Source organism: Rhagoletis zephyria, unplaced genomic scaffold (genome assembly GCF_001687245.7).
Source record: "Rhagoletis zephyria isolate East Lansing unplaced genomic scaffold, Rhagoletis_zephyria_1.1 Rzeph_scaffold_00754, whole genome shotgun sequence".
NCBI classification, from domain to species: Eukaryota; Metazoa; Arthropoda; class Insecta; order Diptera; family Tephritidae; genus Rhagoletis; species Rhagoletis zephyria.
The window spans coordinates 154,905-177,707 of NW_016157838.1; the positions used below are offsets into that span (position 1 = coordinate 154,905).

The 22,803-nt window shown below is 35.0% G+C and overlaps 1 protein-coding gene across 1 annotated transcript; it reads right to left on the reverse strand.

Moving 5' to 3' along the window:
- Positions 1–171: 171 nt before the first annotated feature.
- Nha1 (Na[+]/H[+] hydrogen antiporter 1) lies at positions 172–22,026 on the reverse strand. Its single transcript, XM_017613999.1, has 8 exons — positions 21,510–22,026; positions 20,563–20,934; positions 17,502–17,640; positions 6,245–6,499; positions 5,987–6,159; positions 1,663–2,430; positions 992–1,346; positions 172–607 (listed from the first exon to the last, which is right to left on the reverse strand). Exons 1-8 carry the CDS (start codon positions 21,531–21,533, stop codon positions 456–458), a joined length of 2,238 nt encoding a protein of 745 aa, XP_017469488.1. The 5' UTR covers positions 21,534–22,026; the 3' UTR covers positions 172–455.
- Between the last annotated feature and the right edge of the window lie 777 nt (positions 22,027–22,803).

A 22,803-nucleotide genomic window follows, 5' to 3' on the forward strand; every position in this document is an offset into this window, starting at 1 on the left:
ATTCAAGAAGAAAAAAGCGAGTGGTTGCATGGCTGAAAACTTCATATTCTCTTTTAATGCAAACGCCGAATTCCTTTGGTAAATTAAAGTATAGGCACAGACTTTATTCGTCTGAATATTTAATTAATATATTTATATTTAAACATTAAATGTATAAGCAAGGAAAAAAAACAATAACACGAGAAAGTTTTTATGCTGGGCGGTAGGTTAAGTATCTGTACAATAGATAATATTATACTGCCGAGGCTTACTTAATAGTATTTCAACACACTCGTACATTCTACACAAATATGTATTATAGTAGTATATTCAGCAACAAAATCACGTAAAGCTATGCCAACAACACTATATTGGATGGACACATACATATGGATACATATATAGGTCGATTTTTTTTCTTAAAACTATCCAAAAAGTTGGTATACAAAATAGTTACAATACAAAATCCAAAGCGGCTAATGTGCGTAGCCAATGTTATTGATATGTGCATTCGATTGTGTATTATTAGCGGTAGTCTTGTCCGCCGGCAACTCGGGATCCTCACGCTCCTCCTCCTCGTCAATAATACTAATATCACGAATGGATGGACGATGACTGCGTCGCCAACCTTTAATGTAAATGAGAAAGAAACAATTAATTCATTGCTTTTAATATATGTTTGTGTGTATGTATAAATACATAAAATTCAAATGCAAATTCTTTGTAAGCGATAAAGCGATAATGTTTTACGTGTTAAAATAATTTGTGTCCGGGAAGGATATAGGAGAATTACTTTTCAATTTTTTGTTATTATTATGGGCTCTAAACTCCCAAATTACTGGACCATATCTTAATAATTGACGCGTTAAAATAACATATTTATTTGTGTCGGCGAAGGATATAGGAGATTTATGTATAGATTTTTTTGTTAAAATTATTAACTTAATGTCCACCAGGATTTCTTGTTATTATTTGCTATACTATTTATATGTGTACATATGTAAATGCTTACCCTCCAGTACTTGTGGTTGTTTGGTGCGTGTCAGCAGCCGCGGACCGGTTATAGTGATCAAAATAGCACCTAAAGGCGCTGTCAAAACAATACTTAAAACGCAAAGTGTCTGCACAATACTGGCATAGCGTTTCTCGGTGTCGCTAGCATTATTGCCCAGATTGCGCAGAGCAACTGGCGCAAGCGCCGCTTGTACAGTGGCTTTCGACATCCAGGCGATGGCAACAAAGAATTTCTCCTTGGTATTGAGGCGGTCACCAAAAGCAATGCCCGCTGTGCAAAGGATGCGTATGACCGCAGCAACCACAATGCATGTCACGCCCAAGTAGACAATGTCGCCATCCAATTCGTTAATCTGCGAAGCAAAAAAAAAACACTAGTAATTTTTAAGCGAAAAAACAAAACTGACTTCAATTCTTATATAAAAATTTAAGATTATCGTTAATTTTTTCACGATCCAATAATCGGATTTAAACCAAATTAGTATGGGACCGCCTGTGAAGTAAAAAAAAATTTATAGAAATCGTGTAACGTGGTCCCAATTTATGCGGTAACATATGTACATAAAAAAATATATATGTATACTCCGAATTGATTTTGTGAAGTCGGCTAAAAAAATTATTAATTTCAAATTTGTATTTTCAACTTTTCAACACTCATAGTACACCTACCTTAATAGTGGTGCCTGTAACGCTAAATAGTATCGGCTCGAATACCATCCAAATGATTTCGAATGCTGTGCCCACCGGATTATCCTCCACCTCCCAACCTTGTTTGCACCAGAACAAGTTCGATACAAATGCCGAAAAGACGACCGCCAACGGGCCGGCGCCCTCGTATTCAATCTTATCACTGCCATAGATGGCAACTAAGCCGCCAGCGAATAATAATATAGTACGCAGTGGCACAACATATTCATCACCCTTCTCCGGAAAGAAACGCGCCATATAACCCCAGATGACGCCAAATGCAAGACCACCAATGATACACACAGGTGCCTGCGAAATCTGGTAGCCGAGGCCACGATCCGAGAACATAACGCTGCTTATGATGCCAAAAAGTGCTACAGATAAGGCATCATCGATGCCGGAAACGGCGATAATCAAGGTGGGTATACCCTTGGCTACGCCATAACCTTTCGAACGCAATCGAAGGAGACAAGGCACAACAACAGCCGGCGATACGGCTGCAATTACTGCAGCCAATAGAAATGACCAGATCCAAGGTAAATCCAAGAGCCAGTGAGATGTAAGCGAAATGATAAGAGCCTCCATGAACCATGGAATAATGCCAAGTTTAAGTATTGTTTTGTAGACCTTACGAAAAGCCTCAGGCTCCATTTCGAGTCCAGCTCGAATAAGTATAATGGTGAGCGCAAATTTGCGCAAATGTGCTGTAACGCGCGAGAAATCTCCATCCAAATGTACCCAGCCAACATTCTGCAACAAAGAAAGAGAGACAGAGAGAGAGAGAGAGAAAATGTTGTATTCAGTTATGTTTGCTTTAGTAATTGTTTCTTAATTGTAACTTTAACCAAATACTCGCAGTTTCGTACACATCTGAATTAGAAATTTTTTCCATTTGTTTACAGAAGTACGCCTACTCACAACGGCGATTGTATTTTTATGAGAAGCTGATTTTCTCGGCGGGCACTTTTAGAGAAAAAAGTTTTTTTTTTATTTATTTATTTTTTGTTTTTTGTTAGTTTTTTTATTTTTGTTTTTTGTTAGTTTTTTTTGTTTTGTTTGTTTTTTTGTTTTGTTTTATTTTTGTTTTGTTTTATTTTTGTTTTGTTTTATTTTTGTTTTTTTTTATTTTATTTTTTTTTTTATATTTTTTTTTTATTTTTTTTTTTTTTTTTGTTGGGTTGAACCGGGCTTGATCCTTGGCCCTGCGGAATGGTAGCACGCACTGCTAACCATCACACCACAGCTGCCGCCGATCATCAATTTGGCTTCAGGAAAAAATACAGCACAATTGAACAAGTCCACAGGCTGGTTGAAAAGATTAACTCTGCCTTCGACCAAAAAAAGTATTGTACTGCTGCCTTCCCCGATATTTCACAAGCTTTCGACCGCGTTTGACACGATGAATTACTTTATGAAAATAATACCTTAAAAATCGCTACTTTTTCGTCAAGCAGGGTATTGATCCGTCCAAACCACAACAATGCTTAGCAGGCGCATCCCAAGCAAGCGTTATGGGCCCAATCCTAAATTTAGTCTACACATACTTAGAAGGAATCGCCGTCGGCACCTTTGCTGGTTAAAAGATTGGCGAATAAAGTCCAATGAGTCAAAATCTGCCCAGGTGGCATTCACCCTCAAACGATATACCTGCCCGCCCGTGTAACTCAATGGTATATATACCTGCATTAGGGTAATTCTTGATATCAAACGAACGATTTTTTTCAGTTTCACCCTCTCAATCGGAAATACCACATATAAATTTTGGCCTTGATTGGAGACTGTTAAGGGCTGTCGCACAGTGGGAAAAGTTCCTCCATAGAGACTCAAAAAATTGAAATTATTTTTATATTTTTTTTCATTTAATACCCAAAATCGAATCGATACTACCATAATCGAAGGTATCAAGGTCCCGGTTGGAGTCGGTTAAGACGTCTTCATGGTGTAATTTGAACTTTGACCCCTGTGCGACACGCCTTAACCGACTTCAATCGGAACCAAAAATTTATATGTGATATCTTCAACTGTATAAGCAACGACGTTGGGGGTTAAAGGGGTCAAAGAATATGATGTAAAAATTTACTTCCCACAATTAAGGATAATATAGGTATATCCTCCAAAGTAACGAGACTTATTCAGCCTCATTGCGAGAGTCGTGCCGAATGCCAGTCGTTTTTCGAGAGTCGAATCGTATCGAAAATTTAGCGTCATTGCCTAAAATTTCCACTCGACTAGTGTATTAAAACGGAAGAACTTGGCAGCACTGCATAGTTTTCGACAATTTTCGTCGTTTACTTATTTCAGCACGACAGTAGACAATGCTAATGTTGTCGATTCGTACAATTCAGCCTAATTTACGACTTACGCAAAGAGGCTGATTATATCTTGATATGTACCTTGATAGAAAGTTAACCTCGAGAACGGATATATTTACAAGAAGAAAGGCCCTGGGACTAAAACTCCCTAGCTGCAATCGCTTATGAATTGTCGCTCTAAATGATCTACTGACAATAACTCCTCTTATACTCTACTATTATAAAACCGTCTGGACCTACGGAATTCAGTTGCAGGAGAAAACACAAACCATGCTTTCTCTTATAATCTATAATCTTTAACTGTTTTATAAATCGAAAATTTTTATGAAAATGCTAATTTATAAAGCTTTTTGAACCTACTTTATTTTTTATGAATATACTTTTTAAACGTTTAGCTCCATTTTTCGTGAAATGAAGATTGAAATCGCTGGTATTTCCATTTTAAATGAAAAGTATTTTTAAATAAAATGCGCTTAAATAACAAATAAATATATAAAGACTTCCTATCTTTGAAAAAAATTTTTATACAATTTTTATTATCATAAAATTAATGCAAGCAAACTATTATATGTCTCACAGATGTATGGTTATCTTTTCAGCAACTTTTAGCAGAGTTTTCTTTCTGGGGTTAATCATTTTCAACAAAAAAAAAAACATCAAAAGATCTTATTCGTTGAGTATACAAGTTGTTTGCGTGGAAGTAATGTTAAACTATGTTCACATATCAATATTATCCCAATCAAAGCTCGTTTTTTAATCACCCTGTTTACACAGGCAAATCTCAGATTATTAGCCGTCAAATTTGTTGTGCTTGTTATTCTCCCATCTCAAGGAAAAGTTATGTTTCTTCTCTGTGCCACCGTGATAACGTTTTTATGCTATAATAAGCAATATAAATATATTTTAACTTAACATTTTATTAAAAATACCTTTACAAACCTCTTTTCCTTGCTAGCGTACATTTTTGTTTACTTTTACATTTGGCATTTCTCCTCTTTTTTGCAAAAACAATCGATAAAACTAGTATGGACACCGAAAACTTATCGGTTTAATCTGAGATTATTTTATAATTACAGATTAACAAGGGACGAGTTTTATATGGCTAATCTGTTGTTATAATTACAGATTAGGGTGTTAAGCTCGAAAATGAAGATAATCTACTTATATGTGAACCTAGTATTAGTGTCTTTCTCAAAAAGATTTTGAGAAGGCATCATTGTAGCCCATTCAATTTAAGTACAATAAAGTGCTAATTTGAAGTAGCTAGGACTTTCGGATATTTGGCAAAAAAAAAATTGTTAAAAATCTATGGTATCTATGGTATGCTTCTCCAAACTTTCATTTTGTTATACTCAAATTGAAAGAGCTACAAAAATACTTACTCAAAATCTTTCTAAGAAATCTAATTAAAAAGCTTGAGATGTTTAAGAAAGTTCGTTGTTTTCAGCTAGCGATCTTTTTAAAAAAAAAAAACTCTTCTACCTTGTCTGTAGATAACATATGTATGTATATGTACATATATGTATGTATATCCAGCCCTAGCAACAATGATGTTAAGCAATCCATAGTTGTTTTTCTTAGTTCCGGTGTGATAAAAACAATTCAATAACGAAAATGACATGCCAAAATATTTTCATACACTCATACATACAAACATATGTACAAATCCATATGATAGTAAAGCAATTACCATACTATAATTCGTGATCATTAATGCTAACAAAATATAGATAAAAAGAAGCCGTCAAAACCCTCATTTAAAATACAAATTAGACGCGCACTAGACTGCCGCTGATTTTATATACAAATTTACACTCGCCCACACAATCACAAATCGGTCGTAAATAATTTTAACAATTGAATGATTGTGCCTGATTACTACAAATCTATGTACATATACGNTCGTAAATAATTTTAACAATTGAATGATTGTGCCTGATTACTACAAATCTGTGTACATACATATACGGAAAGAATGAACTCATTTAGCTCACCTGAAAAATTATGCCGACGAGCAGCATACCAATGAGACGCGGCAATGTCGTCAACGATACCAGCCAACCGCCAAAATTAGCTGCCACGGCAAGTACAACCAAATTGAAAAGCTGTCCACCAGGGGCAGCTGAATCGCCGATGATGACATAGGCGGTGAACCAGATGAGCACACCTGTAATTCAAGTAGATTATAATTAATAGTTATAGTGGCCCTTGAGTCCAGTTCAGAAATTTCATCTCACTAAGTATCTACTCACCAATCAGTATGAGTACACAAAGCCGCGAGAATTGCCGAAATGAGGGACATAGCGGGTAGGGGCAAATTTTTTGCCAGTAAGGTGGCTCCCATGAGGGGCGATTTTCTTCGCCACGACATTTCAGGCAAAATGTATATATCCAAGATTCCTCCAACTTATTGCCTTGTTCATAGAGAGCTTGTTCTTGTTGATGTTGATAGATTTTTGCATTTAAATTGTCGAGCGCGGAGGATCTGTAGGGTCGGCTGTTCTCACCTGTACGAAAAGCGAAAGCGAAAGAGCAAACGAGATTTCTTAGTACCTAAGAATATAAAATTTGACGATATTGCTTTAGAAGTGTTGCATGCAAATCTGTTCGGGTTAGAACGAAAATTCGTATTAGATTGAATGCCCTATTATTATTACATAGCGTATTTACCAAGGGGTCGTATAAATTTGTACTGTGTCGGAACGCTATATAATTTCTTACAAACAAAATTATTTTAAAATTAATTTTACAAAGCCTTAATTTTACGGTATCGATAGTAGGGGTAAAATTTATATCAGTATTGGTCCATGAAAGATTTTACCCTACACCACTTTATACAAAATGTATAGCTATCTTAAAAAGCTTCTCATAGGTACCCATGAAGTGTCCAAATTTGGTCTAAATCTTACGGCCAAAACATTTTTCGCGAGAGAAGCTTTTTAAAGCTTTCATTATAGGTGAAAGCTCTCTCTGATCATCAGTGGTCTAGATCACCGATAAGCAGATTGAGCTTTCCCTCTGCAGGCATCCGAACAAAATGTATGTATGCAACGATTAAAAGAGCTTTTCCAGCGGGCGACGAGGTGCCCGCCACCGGTCTAGACTATTTATAGGTTTAGGGAAGATGACGAAATCTATATGAAGTTTTAAAAGCTTCTACTCTAGCTGATATCCAAAAAGTTTGCATCAAATGATACTAACTATTTTCACCGACTTACGTTTTTCATTAACCAGTTAATTTTTAAATGTATGCACTTTATTTTGGCATGAAACAAACCGAAAAATATCGGGAAATTTTGAAAAGTAAAACACGAAGGACGTAAAAAAGTTAAGAAAAATAAAACAACAAGGACGGTTACGAAAAAACACCGAGGAAAACCCCGAAAAAATCTCGAAAACCCCAAAAATCACAAACGTTGCAATGCCTAAACAATAGAAAAAAATTTTGTGTGGAACCCCGCCATACCGAAGTGAAACTCCTTCTTCCTGTTACCCGTAACAAGGAACATTTATTTTAATCTTAATATTAATCATAGCTTTAATATTAATTTTTATCTTTGTGTTTATCCGGGAGGCAAGCGCAGCGTTGGAAAAGATTGCGAATTCTTGTACCCTGTTTTTGCAGCTGCCACCAAATACGGTGAAGATTATTCTGAGTTATACTAGCAAGTGATAATTTGTATAAACTCTACTCTTTTGAGAACGATTGCCGTAAAGATCCAATAGGAGAGGGAGGGTGGAAGGCGCCAGGTGCCGCCTAATCAGCTGGACTAGCTTCTCTCAGCTTAGGTCTAGACAAGTCCGAAAGCTTATATTTCCTGATAAGGAATGAACAGAATTATTTAGTGCTTGGCTGATGAGTGAGCTAAGCCTGGACAAAGTGTACCTCCTTTCATTTTCCAATTTACGGAAATTTATAGGATCTTCAATATCAGGTCGGCGCTGGCTTTTCTACACCTCCCGCTTCACTCAGGCTTCCCTAGGTTCTAAGACCTAGATATGTGTTATTTAGCCTGCTCTCTTCTCCGTAGGCTTCGGTACGAGGATCGCTATACAATATTGTGATATAAATATTCGTGGTTGGGCTCTGCAGAAATATGATTCATGCCTTAACCTCCAGTATCATGGGGATCAGAGCCCTTTCCGCCATCTCAAGGCATCCGTGTCAATTCAATGTTGAATCTTTAATTTATTTAAAAGGAGCAAAGGTCTTCCAGTTTTTTCATGCATCCTCTTCATCTTGAGGCTAGCAGCCCTTCTACACATTTCCACCGTTCAGTTGTTATTGGCCATAATAATCACTGCGCTTGAGAAGCGCGTCACGGTCAGATATCTTTCAACGTCTCTGAGCAACATCCTGCACGACTGAGATGTATCATACCTAGCCTACTAGCTCAGCGCCTTACATGCTTGCCGTTACTCTTCCGAGAAGCTTTAGACGGCCTGTCGTAGTGACTATGCCGGTCCTTCTCTGTCTGCTTTACACCAGTGGTCGCCTACTAGCCCAACAGCTCGGGGTATCGTCGCGTTTTTCTCTGCCCCGCAGCTTTTGGGCGTAGACGGCCTATCATACCGGTCTTGTATCGCTTGTTCGTGGATTCCATGCATTCATGTTTCAGTGCAGGCCAAATTCTTGGGATTTTGGTCTCCACGTGTTATTTGGGTACATATGTATGTTGCTACTCGAAAAGTTTATATTGGATCAGAAATGTCAAAAATTACACAGGTTTCAAAACAAAAAAGGTTTTTGCATATTAAACCAAACCTATATATCCCTATATTATTCGCCACGCTTAATGGGAATCCGAGGTTTGTTTGCCTCCAACCATCGGCGTAGCCAGAATGAAATTTATGGGGGGGGGGGGGGCTCGAGTACCCCCCTGCCCCTACCTGGCTACGCCCATGCCTCCAAAACGTCAGGTTCACGGTCAGTTGAAGGTCAAGTAGGGCAAAATTCATTGAATAAACCTGAAAATTCAATATGTACAATTCTTGTGGATTTTAACTTGGGATGACCTTAGCACGACTTCTAGATGACGTTGAGGAATTAAGGGACCCCCATATTCGGATTCAGCGACAACAAAAACAAACAAAAATTTTGAATAAATTAAATACNTGAGGAATCAAGGGACCCCCATATTCGGATTCAGCGACAACAAAAACAAACAAAAATTTTGAATAAATTGAATAANTTTTAACTTGGGATGACCTTAGCACGACTTCTAGATGACGTTGAGGAATTAAGGGACCCCCATATTCGGATTCAGCGACAACAAAAACAAACAAAAATTTTGAATAAATTAAATACATTTTTTTAGGGATATATAGGTTTGGTTTAATATGCATACACTTTTTTTTTGTAAACCTGTGTTATCAACAAAAAATAATTGCAAGATCACTGTGATATTGTTGTGTCTACAAAATTAGCCAATAATCGTAGTTTTTTTTCTAACTTTTTGTAGGCCGGGAGATATATCAGCCACTCGTGTTGCTGCTATCAAACCGCAATTGATTGCTGATCGTTTTAACATGTGTATATATGTATTCATTAGGGTGCCTTGCCGAAAAAAGTTGTGGCAATTCCACTGGTATTATAAAATTTATTATATTTTAAGCTTGCGCCAAAATATTTTTTGAAAATATGTATTAAGATTTACGTGAGCTCGACCAAGCTGAAAATAACTCTAAAAATCTTATTTTGATTCTTANGATTGCTGATCGTTTTAACATGTGTATATATGTATTCATTAGGGTGCCTTACCGAAAAAAGTTGTGGCTATTCCACTGGTATTATAAAATTTATTATATTTTAAGACTTGCGCCAAAATATTTTTTGAAAATATGTATTAAGATTTACGTGAGCTCGACCAAGCTGAAAATAACTCCAAAAAGCTTATTTTGATTCTTTGATAAAATGTTTAAAAATTGTAAGCTTAAACTTTTCTATCAACTGAGGTGTTTTAGCCAACAAATATTTTTAAAAACTAATTTTATTTCGTAAATCTTAATGTTTTACCGAATTATTTTGGCTTACTTCATAAAATAAACAAAATTTTATAATTCCGTTAGAACAGTGCCGATTGTCTTTTGTATGTTGAGTGATGCATCCTAATGTTCATAGATATTTAGGAATGATTATAATACATATGTATGTATGCATATACATTTATATTTACAGTAAACACAACAATTTAAGTCTACCTTCTTTTATTGCGAATACACGTTGAATTTTCTGGCATATCATGCGAGGCAAAAATGTAGCGGTTTAACTTAAGAAATCATCAACAATGTAATGTATTGCCAGACCGCTCGCTTTGCGGCTGACCCTCTGGCTTTTATTTAAGAATCACTTCGATTTCTTCAAGCATTATTCAAATCGGGCATTGGCTAGTTGCTCATCAAAATCAAAGTTGACAAATTAAATGCTGCATTTAAAAAAGAGTTTGCTTTAAAAAAAAAGTTCATTGATTCATTGTATAACTCAGTTGTATATACAGTAGAGTAGTCGCACGTAGGCACCGATCGCTCATGATGAATTGACTTACGCGCAGATAAAATTATATACATACATATGTACATATGTATGGACGAGTATGTATGCGGGAATGGGTTAATCACTGATTGAGTGATCGCATTTGTCTGATTGCAAAAGCGTAAAATCGAGTGCCAATATAATTTACATACATACATACATACGTATATATGTGGGTACAAGTAAAGTAAAGTAAGTACATAAAATTGGCAATGCATTTCCAACTACAAATCCAAGACCATTTCCACAACATCCAGAACAGCCCTAATATATTGTTCACTTTCCTCTTCGCTATCGCATCAACAGGTACCACAATAAGTAGTGACCTGTCGGAATACCTTGTTCCGTTTTAATCCGAAGTGTATAGATATGCGTTCTTTTGTCGCAAGAGCGCAACGCATGCCTAGCGGATTCACAGAAGGATGCTGCTCCTACCACAAGCTGTATGTAATTTATAAGTGTCCATTGCTATGTCTACCTATAGATGCGAGCAGTGGTAATATTCCAGACCAATTCGTTGGCTTCTCTGTTATCTTCAATCGGTGCCCAGGCACCCATACGAGTTCTATTATATAATGCGGGGCCATCTCTTGTGTTGAGCTTTCAAAATTTGCTTGACTGTCATAGAAGATAAAGGCCCATATTTACTCCTTGACTCCTCTTGCCAAGTGCCAAGTGGAGTCTTGGATAGTCAGCACCTCCGCCTGGAATACCCTACAGTGGTCAAGAAATCGAAAAGACGTTAATGTGACTCAGTGATGCTAGCGATGAGCAACATTTCCGAACAAATCTTGTCTTCAGTATCTTGGATCCTAACAGAGACTTCCTAAAAAAATTCGTATAAAGCAAATAGCCTTTTTTATGGCAAATATCTCTGTCTGCAGAAACTCCAATGGTTATCTAGGCGAAAAAAAGAAAAGCACGCCATCTACTTTTTGAATCTTTGTGTGTAGATGAAAATGCCATCATTATCCGTCGATTAGGCCATCATACCACCCACCATTCCCTATCTGGAAATCGTATAATAACTCTAAAGTGGAAGTACCACAATGACGTGATGTTATCAGTGTCCGTGTCCATATCGGACTCAAGTTCGCTGCGTGCCCCACAATTTTTTATTTCCCTAAATGAAGCGCCGCTTTTGCAGCCCCGTCACGAATTCTTGTGGCGACTTCAACTGAAGGATCATATTTAGATCTTCTTGAGGTGCTCTGCTCGCACAGTCAGATATACCGAGGCATGCGAACAATTGCACTCTTCCGATTATTTTCTGATTGCTACTTTAGTCCAGTGACTTTCCACCAGACTAGAGCTTCGTAAGTTATAATGGGTTGGATGCCTTTGGTGTACATACTCTGAATGATTGTCCGAGGCGCAATGCAGGGAAACCAATTTTAAAAATTATCACTAATTATCAGGATTCCTACAAAACGCTGAACTTTTCTAATACTTGAAAATATGTACGTTCATAAGTATACATACATATCTGTAGTACGTATAAGTATGTGTGTATGTAGTTATAATATTTCGTGTAATAATTTCTTAAAAGCTTAAACCTGTCTTTCCATCGTCTGGTGCTGATCTATACAATGGTGTTATGCAGGGTAATGTATGCACATTAGGGTGGTCCAAAAACAGTAAAGTCGGAATTTTAATGTGCTCACCCCCTAGGATTGTTGTATATCGAAAAAAGTACCCCTATTTTTTTTATTTTGAAATCAAAAATTATTTAGAGGTCGCTCAAAGCGCCCAAAGTTTTCCATGTATTTTTATATGGGGAAACAACACCTTTTCGTAGAAATGGTATAGAATTCTTGAATATCAATTTTTTTTTCGATCGGAAATCTCTGGTTTTCTTCAGAAGGCTTTCAATATTAACCATTTTTGAATACTAAAGATTTTTGATTGGTTGTTTTTCCCCATATAAAATACAAGGACAACTTTGGGCGCTTCGAGCGACCTGTAAATATTTTTCTATTTCAAAATAAAAAAATAGGGGTATAATTTTCGGTACAGTCCTAGGGGGTGAGAGCATAAAAGTTCCCACTTTCCCTTGTCACATGCATTTTTGGACCACCCTAATTTGCATATGTGTCTTCTTTAATAACAATACGGTACTTTAAGCGAAAATAAATCCCCAAAATATGTTTGCAGACGCCCATGTTTACTTAATTAACAAATATTTAACTTAATTAAAGCATTAAATTAGTCACATGCATGTCATGTGAGATTCTGAGTAAATACACGCGCTTGCCTTAGTTGATAGAATAATTAACAATAAACAAAAAAAAAACAAAAACAAGGTAAAAGCAAACAAATAAAAACAAACACAAACGACGGAAAACGCCAAGTAGGCGTGTGAGTAATTTGTATTTTTGTATTGAAAAAAAAACTGAGTGCGTTGGTCCTCATTGAAAAAAATTTAGAAAGGAAAAAAATTGCAAAATATTTTCTAATATACATACATACATATGTGTAAAAAATTTCCACTATGTATATTAATTAGAGTGGTCCAAAAATGCATTCCCCCTAGGAATGTTCCGAATCGAAAAACAGATACCCAGTTTTTCTATTTCGAAATCAAAAAATATTTAGAGATCGCTCAAAGCGCTCTCTTTACATCGCTACCAAAAACCACATGCCTTTCCTCAAAGGCGAGGCAGAGACACAAAAAGTGTTCCACCGTCTCATCGTCTTCCCCATCAGGTGTTAGTGCAACGTAATTGTGGACTGGTGCGAGCCCTCTGTGGCTAAATAGTCACATGGCTCATTACCAGGTATTACCGAGCGACTTGGCACCCAGAGTAAGAAAAGTTTCTTATGTTTTTTTTTTTCAACATAATTTAGTCGAGACTTGCATTGCCGAAGTAGTTTGGAAATAGTTGGAGGGCTTGCTAATGCCTTGAGTGCAGCTTGGCTATTTATCACTCCAGACACGTAAACTCCTGTTTCTCCACCTATTTTCCACAACGTAGTTCATGGCCATGAGGATTGCTAATACCTCCGCTTGAAATACCGAGTCATGTGCCCCAAAAGTGAAGCGAAGATGGTCCCCTTTACTTTCGATATAGACTCCAGATCCCAATCTTAATCTTTGTCTGTATTTTTACATTACATTACATTTGTCTTTGTTGTTGCTTTGCCTTTGTCTTTGTATTTATATCTGTCGTTAGAGTCTGTCTGGGCCCTGTGACCAGGCTATACTCTTTGGAAGGATTGGTTTGCTCTGAATCCACTGTAAACTTTAAAAGAAAATATGTAAGTATTTGCGGCACAAAAAAATATGCAAATAATAAGGAAGTTTTCTAAAAAAAGGCAAATCTCGTAATAAAATTTAATGGCGAATATAGCTAAAAGCTGTGCTTTTTGCATGGATAGGTTTAAAAAGCTCAGTGAAAATTTTAGTTCTAATTTCTTCTCTTATTCATAATACGTCGACGAGGAAGTGGAGACTTTTGTCTTACAAAGTCTCCATTGGCTAAAATTTGATAGTTTTCGAGCAATAAGGCCTCATTTCCGCTCCATACCATTGACTTTGTGTCTTTACTTTTCCATTCTGACACTCTGAGCGCGAAATTTTCCTACAGGGTTGTGCGAAAAGATGTAGTTATATATATTTGTATGTACATTCGTGTATTTATATGATAATCGCTTTTGATTATTCGCGGGAAACAATTGGAAACTATATATGTAGTTATTTTGCAAAACTTTATCAATAATTATAGGCATTGCAAATCACGTGCTAGTCGCAAGCCACAGTTTATAGTATGCATGTAAGCAAATATAATTGCAATAATTATAGTAACGATAAACAAAATAAAGAGAAAAGGAAGAGTGGGCGCGAAAAAGATTTCACCGGCACTGATAAAATTGGGCCTAGGCACATGGGGGAATATTGTAAATTACTTCATAAAAAAAATATTAAAAGTTTATTCGATTAAAGTTAAAGAACTACTAAAGAAGACTTTACTACTCTTGTAGCCAGTTTATGAATGAGAGAGCCAATTACGATTGGGAGAGCGTATTACGTGCGTCGTCTAAAGTTGTTAATAACAACCTCGATGTCATTCAATATCGTTGTCCATATCGTTTTTCTCTCAAAAATATTCAAATATTTGAAAAGCTTAAAATTATTGTAAAAAATATATAAAACTTCATTGACTTAACATATTTAAGAGTATATTTTGGTCATTAATCGAATCTTTTATAGCGCATACTTTCAGGTTTTTCCGGCATATTTTTGCCAGCCCTGGCTATCATATTTTCCTAGCGGGCCAACACTGGAGCTTTTAAAGGCGGATTCATTGTTTTAGTTCTGAACTTAAGTTGAAGTTGAGTACGCAAGTCAAAAGCGTTCAGAACTTTTCTCAGTTGCTCGCCCAGAGAGAGAAACACAACAAAATGGAACCGCATGGAAGAAAAGACGGGAGTTGCAAAATGTCCGCAACCAAGCACACAAATGAGCAAATAATCCGCCAAATGCAAAATTTCCCGAAATAGCAAACAAAATTTAATTGCATAGAACTTACTAAATAGGGGCTTCTACTATATTTACTCACCATTAAATTTAAGGAGTAGGCTAAAATTTAACTTTGGCTTGTAATATCTATGGTATGCGTTAATTGTTATAAATAGGACGATATATCAAATTAAGGGTTATTAAATTTAGTATCTCACGTTCAGTCATAATTTTTCAATAAGTCTACACGTTTTTAAGGTATTAAGATAAAACTCACAAAAACTATAATTTTCCTTTATGAATTTTCAATTCTTCATTGCTTCAGCAACCAAGTGAAAAATTCAAAAAAGTGAGACGAGATATATTTCAAACGTTCTAATGTTTTCGGATGTTTATATAATATTAAGTGGGCCATGGGCCGATTTGGTCAGTTTTCAAGATTGTGGTGAATGAAGTCAAACATGTATTGTCAAAGATTACGAATCGTTTGATAAGTTAATAGTAGTTTCAAGTATATAAGTATTTATATACATTAACATAATACAATTAGGGTGAGAAACGCCCATTTTAAGTCCATTTATGCAGTCTTGAAAATTGTTCGCGGTCTCTAATTCTGCCGTTATATGAAAGTAGGGGACGTGCAATAAGTGTTTAGATATACATAAATATTTTAGTTAATTCCATGATGTGAAAAAGTGACTGTAGGTAAATGCAATAGTATTTAACATATCCTGGGAAATCCTTTTGAGGACTCTCCAATTGGACGATATTGCTTTGCATTTAGCTTGAACGAAAAAAGTCACTCCCTGACACCCTTTTCCGTAATCCGGCTCTTTCATTTAAAAGTTATTTATACAATTTAAGAGAAATTTTTTTAGAAAAAAGCTGGAGATCCACTTAAATTTTTCCATATAAATTTGGTAAATGTTACTCGATCGGTGNAGCTAGAGATCCACTTAAATTTTTCCATATAACTTTGGTAAATGTTACTCGATCGGTGCTTAATAATTACCAAATTGAAGGCGAGACTTAATGCTACCGATTTTTGATAATAATATGATTAAAATCGCTCAGATTATAAACAAATTATTTTAAAACAAAAAAAAATTTTGAACAAAGTTTTGTGTTATTTTCTTATATTTGCAATTTTTATATTGTATGCATAAATATAAGTAAACCAATTAGTGATTCTAGAGGTTGTGCCTGTCCAGTGTTTCCAGACCCATTTGCATAAACAAAATTTTTCCACGATGATGGAAAATAATGGCTTTTCTATTAGAGTTACCGAAATTGTCCCNTTTAAGACGTCCACCAAAATATTTCGGAAAAATATTAAGATTTAAGTGAGCTGGACCGATTTGAAAATACCTCTAAAAATGGAAGTTTATATGAATAAAAATAGTATCTTAAAAATTTTTTTTGAAAAAAAAAAACCTCAAATGTCAAAACGGTTTTAGCTTAAAAAAATTGCATAAAAATATTTAATAAAAATTTAAAAAAAATTTTAACGGAATCGTAATAATGAGATTTTTGATGCTGTTTTTGAACTTTTTTCAAAGATTCGTATAAGAAAAATTTTAATAACACAGCCTAAACTCTTCCGATTTAGACTTAAGAAAGGTTTTTTCTCATCGTTTTTATTTCTTTGCTAATAAACTCCTTCAAAGGATGACAGATAAAGGTAGGATGAACGAACGTTATTCAAAGTTGAATTAAGATGTGTTGGTATTTGAAAAAAAAAAATTGGGATACGAATGATGTTTTTTGGACAGAAATAAAAACAGTGTGAAAATACCTTTTCACTGAGATCCCTTAAGTCTAAATCAGAATAGTTTTGGCCCAGTTATTCAAGGTTTTCGTAAATCAATCTTTGAAAAAAGTAAAAAAACAGCATCAAAAATCTCGTTCTTACGATTCCGTTGAAAAGATTTTTAAATATTTGTATGCAGATTTTTTAAGCTTTTTTTTTTGAGGTGTTTTCTTCTTAATATTTTTCCGAAATATTTTGGTGGACTTCTTAAAATATAACAAATTTTGTAATCCCGGCGGAAAAACTGCAACTTTTTTTGGTGATGCAGTCTAATGTACATACATATGTAAGTAACAAGAAAGAAAGAGTTAATTATTCGCAATGCTCATGTGGCTTATTGAACTACTGAATTCTGTAAAAAAGTGGAGATAATTTCGTTCACAATAACGTAATTTGAAAAACACGAATGTCACTGACCCCAACGCAAATGTACTTAATTGAATTTAGTAACTTGAGTTCGCAGAGAATTCATCAAGTGGCTTGCTGGCAGATCACTGATCCCAACAGTGAATAATGGCAAATGATTTATGAAATGCTATTTTCTTTTTTATATTTTTTTTCCAAAAATCTGGATTTTAGACCTTCACGTGAAGTGAGGATTTGCAAAAAATTAGCACCAAGCAATATAAGTGTAAACAATATTTCGCAAAACAAAAACGCTAATTGTATTATTTGGTTAATGACAAATGACTCTGCGCCAACACTCACCATAACTGTGTAAAGATCCTCGATCTGATTCATTGTCATGTCCAATTGGTAGTGGTAATGGTGTTGCACTGGCTGTTGAATTAACCAGAATACTCTTTTTTCGAGTAGGTCCAATTTCCGTATGAGAATGTGTAGAAGTCTGAAATATAATTTAGAAAAAAATTAGAATGAGAACCATATGTGGTATATATTAATACGCTAACATAAATTTTGTTTAGCCTTCGTTTGGCGATTCTACCGAACCGATTTCAAGAACTCCTTTGCAAGGGGATTTTTCTGTAGATGAGGAGAGTTTTTACGGTTCGGCCAAAATCGTAGTTTAAAATGTTTGTCTTTATGTATAGTTGTTGTTGCAACTTGTTTAATTTGATTTGTTTTTGCATTTTGTTTTACTTCGGATTTGAATTGCAACTTTGTAATAAGAATAAATGTGAAGATGAAGAAAAAAATGACGAAGGTAAAATTTGAAGATGAAAACAATGAGAATACATAAATAACATATGAACATAGGAATTAAGGTAACTGAAAGGGTAAGCAATGCATTGTAATATTTCGATAAGAATCAATATGTATACAGTCATCAGAAATTTAGTTATCGAAAGCCATCAAGTTTCCTATCACCGTAGTTAATAGACATCGAAATTTATCGGATCGTATTGAAATTGATCAGTGTTAATTGAGTTATCGAAATTTATCGAGACGCAAAAACTTAGTTGTCAAAAAGTACCGATAATTATCGAGTTATAAAAATGTATCGGTTTATCGAAAATTTATCAAGTTAATGATTATTTTTTAGGATACTTATTGAATAATCAATATTTATCGAGCATTATTATTATTTATCGAAATTTATCGAGTTAACGAAATTTATCGAGTTGCTGTAATGTACAGAGTTCTTTAAAATTTTCGAGTTATCGTTGTTTATTGCTTCATCGAACTTTTTTGGTTGTTATCGAAATTTGTCGGTTTATCGATTCAAAGTTTTATGGTATTTTCAAAACTTATCGAGTTATCTAAATTTAAAGGTTATATACGTTTATCGAGTTATCACTGCTTATCGAATTTTAGCGTGTTACCGGAGTGTAAAGAGTTATCGAAATTTGTCGATAGCTCCTGAAAAATATGTATCAATTAAAACTAATCACGTTATCGAAATTTATTATTCAAAGTTTATCAAGTTATCCATGTACCTTTATTTATCAGATATATAAATGTTTGAATTATCGAAATTAGTCAAGTTATCGAATTTTAAAAATTTAAATTATTTAAAAAATATTAATCACTTTTCAGTTCCAAAGCAGGAGATTTCTCGGTAAGTAATTTTGTACCTTAAAAGTTAAACGATGTGCCAAGTTAGAAAACCTCTCCAAGAGTCTTAAAAAATAGAGAAACGGTCGAATTCCGACAGTAATTGGCACTCCTAGTCTGATATAAACACAAAGAAGTATGTACTTCTGTTTTTTCTGTGTTTAGGTTAAAACTAAGCTAATTTTCAAATAATTAAATGTAAGAAAATTAAGTAGTTTGTTATAAAAAATAGAAATTCAATTCAATTCTCATATAAAAATTTAAGATTATCTTTAATTTCTTCATGACCATGATCTAAACCAAATTAGTATAGGACCACCCCTGGCGTAACGCTTTTCCTCTAAAAAAAAAAAATAATTATAGTAATCGGTTAACTTGGTCCAAAATTATGCGGTAACATACATAAAAAACAAAAAAAAAATATTCCGAGAAATTGATAACCTTCTCCGGTTTTGAAGTCGATTAAAAATAAAGCTAGTCATAAAAAACACACTTCTTCTACGCGTAGGAACTACATGCACTCAGTTTTTTTATTCTATGTTGTTCACTCTCTTCAAAGTCACTAAGGGAATAAAAAAAAATCGTATTTATACGGTGTTACAACAGGCGATTTTACGGGCAACTTTTTTTTTTAAAGCAACAATCGCCTGGTGTGAACGGTCTTTCTAATAATCGCCTCCAATGAAGTTGGCGGGCAGTCAACTTTTGAACCAACTAATCGCCTCTAAAATTGCCTATAAAATGGTCGTCAAGGAAAACACTCTAAAGAAGAATGGAAACTCCAGGGTCAAGATTCCACTACGAGCACGCTACCTTCTAGGTCCGTCAGAATGGGTACTTGTATGTCAATAACGGAAAAGTATGCGAAGGAAGTGGCGTACGTACCGTGCAGATACGCCACAATCAAGGTGTTGCGTCTGCAAATAAAAATCAGCTGTTCCTTATCGCCGCGTACTTGGGGTTTACACAAGTCAATTTTTCAGATACAATAGCAAAACATTCACATTTCTTTACTAATTTATTCCCACTTCTCTTGATGTATTCATCACTGTCTCTTGCTTTTCGAAGAGAGTTTATTGTCTGGATGCCTACTTTACTCAAACAATGCGTAAATTAAGTGCATATTCTCATTGGTCTTGTCTTGTGTAAACGCGGGGTTATACAACTATCAGCAGTGACGGATTTACGTGCGTCAAAAGTTGAGTGTTGGCCAACGTTCGTTGGGTCCGTCGACGCAAGGGTTGCCAATCTGACGCTCTCTATGCAAACACACACAGTCTATCAACTGTCAGTTTCATCCTTGAGCGGAACGTACGCAAAGTACCCATTCTGACGGGGCCATTCCATTCCTCCGTCCCTACCTCCGTCACGTGGTTTACTAAATTCAAAGTTAGTGCGAAGCTATAGCAGCTTATCTAACACCTCGAATGAGTAGGTACAAAAAAAAAATCCAAATCTATAATAAAGTAATAACAGCTAATCTTTTCGTTAGTGAAGCTTTGATTTACAATGTTTGCCAAGTGATTTGCAACCAACAAAAAATAGCCGCTAATCATATTTGGACATTCCCGCGCGCCCAACAACCACACAGTGGACCGAATAAAATGCTTATTAGCGTGTTGACGGCATATTGACTTAGCATTGGGCTATGGAATTTTATTAGCTAATTTATATGATTATAAATCTTTTCGTGTATTAATGTATTTAAGGTAGTTAGTTCGACAGATTGTTAAATAAAAAAATTTACACTCACCTGTGATATTTTACGTTGTGGATTTTGTTCAAATACTGGATTGTCGTAAGCACCTGTGCTACGCACCTCGCTCGCCGGCTCAGAGGCAATGCTAACCTTACGTTTCGGTTGACTATCGATAACGATGGTATTCTTGAAAGAGCCACCATTGCCAAAATGATTGCCCTGATTGGGCGCCATTGGTATCGGCACTGAAATGCCTGTATTGCTATGATTAACACTTGCAAGACTATTGCTCTTGTTGAGTGTGGGTACGCCAGCATGCCCATCGCTTGCTGCTGCTGCTGTTGATAATACGACAGTGCCATTCACTTGGCCATTGACCAGGACATCTGGCACCGTTTCGGCGCGTTCATTCATACTTTTGGGATTCTGTAAGACACAGAACGTGGTAAAAGTTAAAATAAAGCCGAATAATTTTTTGGAATTTTTTTTTCGTAATCTATTCGAAACTAACTCAAATTACTCCAACGAATGTAAGTATGTATGTATGTATTTTAACCGTTTAGCGTGACGCGTCATGAATACCAAAATCGTGCACAGTTCACAAAATTCTTTTTTTTTTCATTGCAGCAAATTTATGAGTTCTTTCACTTGCAAAAAATCTGAAAAACCTAGTTCTANTTCATTGCAGCAAATTTATGAGTTCTTTCACTTGCAAAAAATCTGAAAAATGTAGTTCTGNATTTTTTTTTCGTAATCTATTCGAAACTAACTCAAATTACTCCAACGAATGTAAGTATGTATGTATGTATTTTAACCGTTTAGCGTGACGCGTCATGAATACCAAAATCGTGCACAGTTCACAAAATTCTTTTTTTTTTCATTGCAGCAAATTTATGAGTTCTTTCACTTGCAAAAAATCTGAAAAATGTAGTTCTGTTTTTTAACAATCACGCAGTTTTTGTATTTTTTTTTAACATTTTTAGCCATCCACGTTCACTTACGATGTGATAAATATCCGAACGCATTGCTCTTAATCCCTTTTATAAGTACTTATTTAGTATGAAGATTGCCGTTGCTGTCACTGGTTGATCGGTCAAACGTTGATTGATCTTATGATCCGTTGTGTTCACCGTTTAATAGCGAAATGTCATAGGCTGTAAGCAGTGCTACTCAAAGTACATAACTTCACATTTGCGTTGGAATTACTAAAGTACTGCAAAGTATTTTCTAGTTATTTAGCACTTCTATTTGATATTGTTGGTACTCGTACTCGTATGTGTCTGGTTTGATTACGAAAAGTGCTAGCATTAATTAGCTTCAATTTGTGTGTGAATATTTGTATATCTCGCAATATCGAGTAAGAGTTTTGTACTTATTCGCTGCTCATCTGATTTGATCGCATTTTTTTTTTCTGTCCACCATAGCTTGTCTCATTGCAAATTAACGGCTTTGACGTTTTCTCATTGGGCCTTTAAGGCGCTTGCTCACACCGCTGCACAGTGGTCAATAAATGTTCATAATTCACTGGAGCCTTCATTTCTCAAGAAATTTGTTTTTTATTTTATTTTTTTTTTTTTTTATAAAAGCTAATAAAATTTGCAAGAGACTATTTGAGCCCAATTTTTGATTTTTTATTTGTTTATATCAAATTTTTTAGTGCAAAATGCAGAAAAAGTGCAAATTTTGAAGAAGATTGATTCTCCTGCTCCAGTTAAGAAATGTTACATAATAATAAAAACTAGTTGAAAAGAATTGTGTGGTTCTCCTAAAACGGGAAAAAAATAAAAAAATTATAATTTGAAATGTTCTAAAAAATTGTTACCAAAGTTTTTTTTGGTTTTGGTTTTTATACAAACTTTGGGTATTCAGTTTTATAGATCATTAAATTTTAGTGCAATAAAGTGCAAGTTGCAAGTGGCTAAGAGTTCGCGTTGATTTTTAATAATTTTTTTGCTAACATTTCGAGCACATCAGCATGCTAAATGGGAAATAAAAGCGTTTGTTGTATTATTAAAAATCAACGCGAACCCTCAGCCTCTTGCAATTTGCACTTTGCTATACTAAAATTTATTGGTCTATAAAACTGCATACCCAAAATTTAAATAAAAACCAAACACAAAAAAAAAACGTTGGTAAAAATTTTTTATCACATTTAAAATTAATTTCTTTTTATTTTTCTTTCATTTTGTGAGAACCCTACAATTGTTTTCGACTAGCTTTTATTATGTAACATTTATTAACTGGAACAGGAGAATCGATCTTCTTCAAAATTGGCACTTTTTCTGCACGTTGCAC

Coding starts and splice junctions, on each gene's coding strand:
- Nha1 (XM_017613999.1), bottom strand. CDS start 21,533: ATGCGTTCGGATATTTATCACATC. Junction 17,641..20,562: donor CACAACGTAAAATATCACAG/GTGAGTGTAAAT, acceptor ATTATATTTCAG/ACTTCTACACATTCTCATAC. Junction 608..991: donor ACAACCACAAGTACTGGAGG/GTAAGCATTTAC, acceptor TTTACATTAAAG/GTTGGCGACGCAGTCATCGT.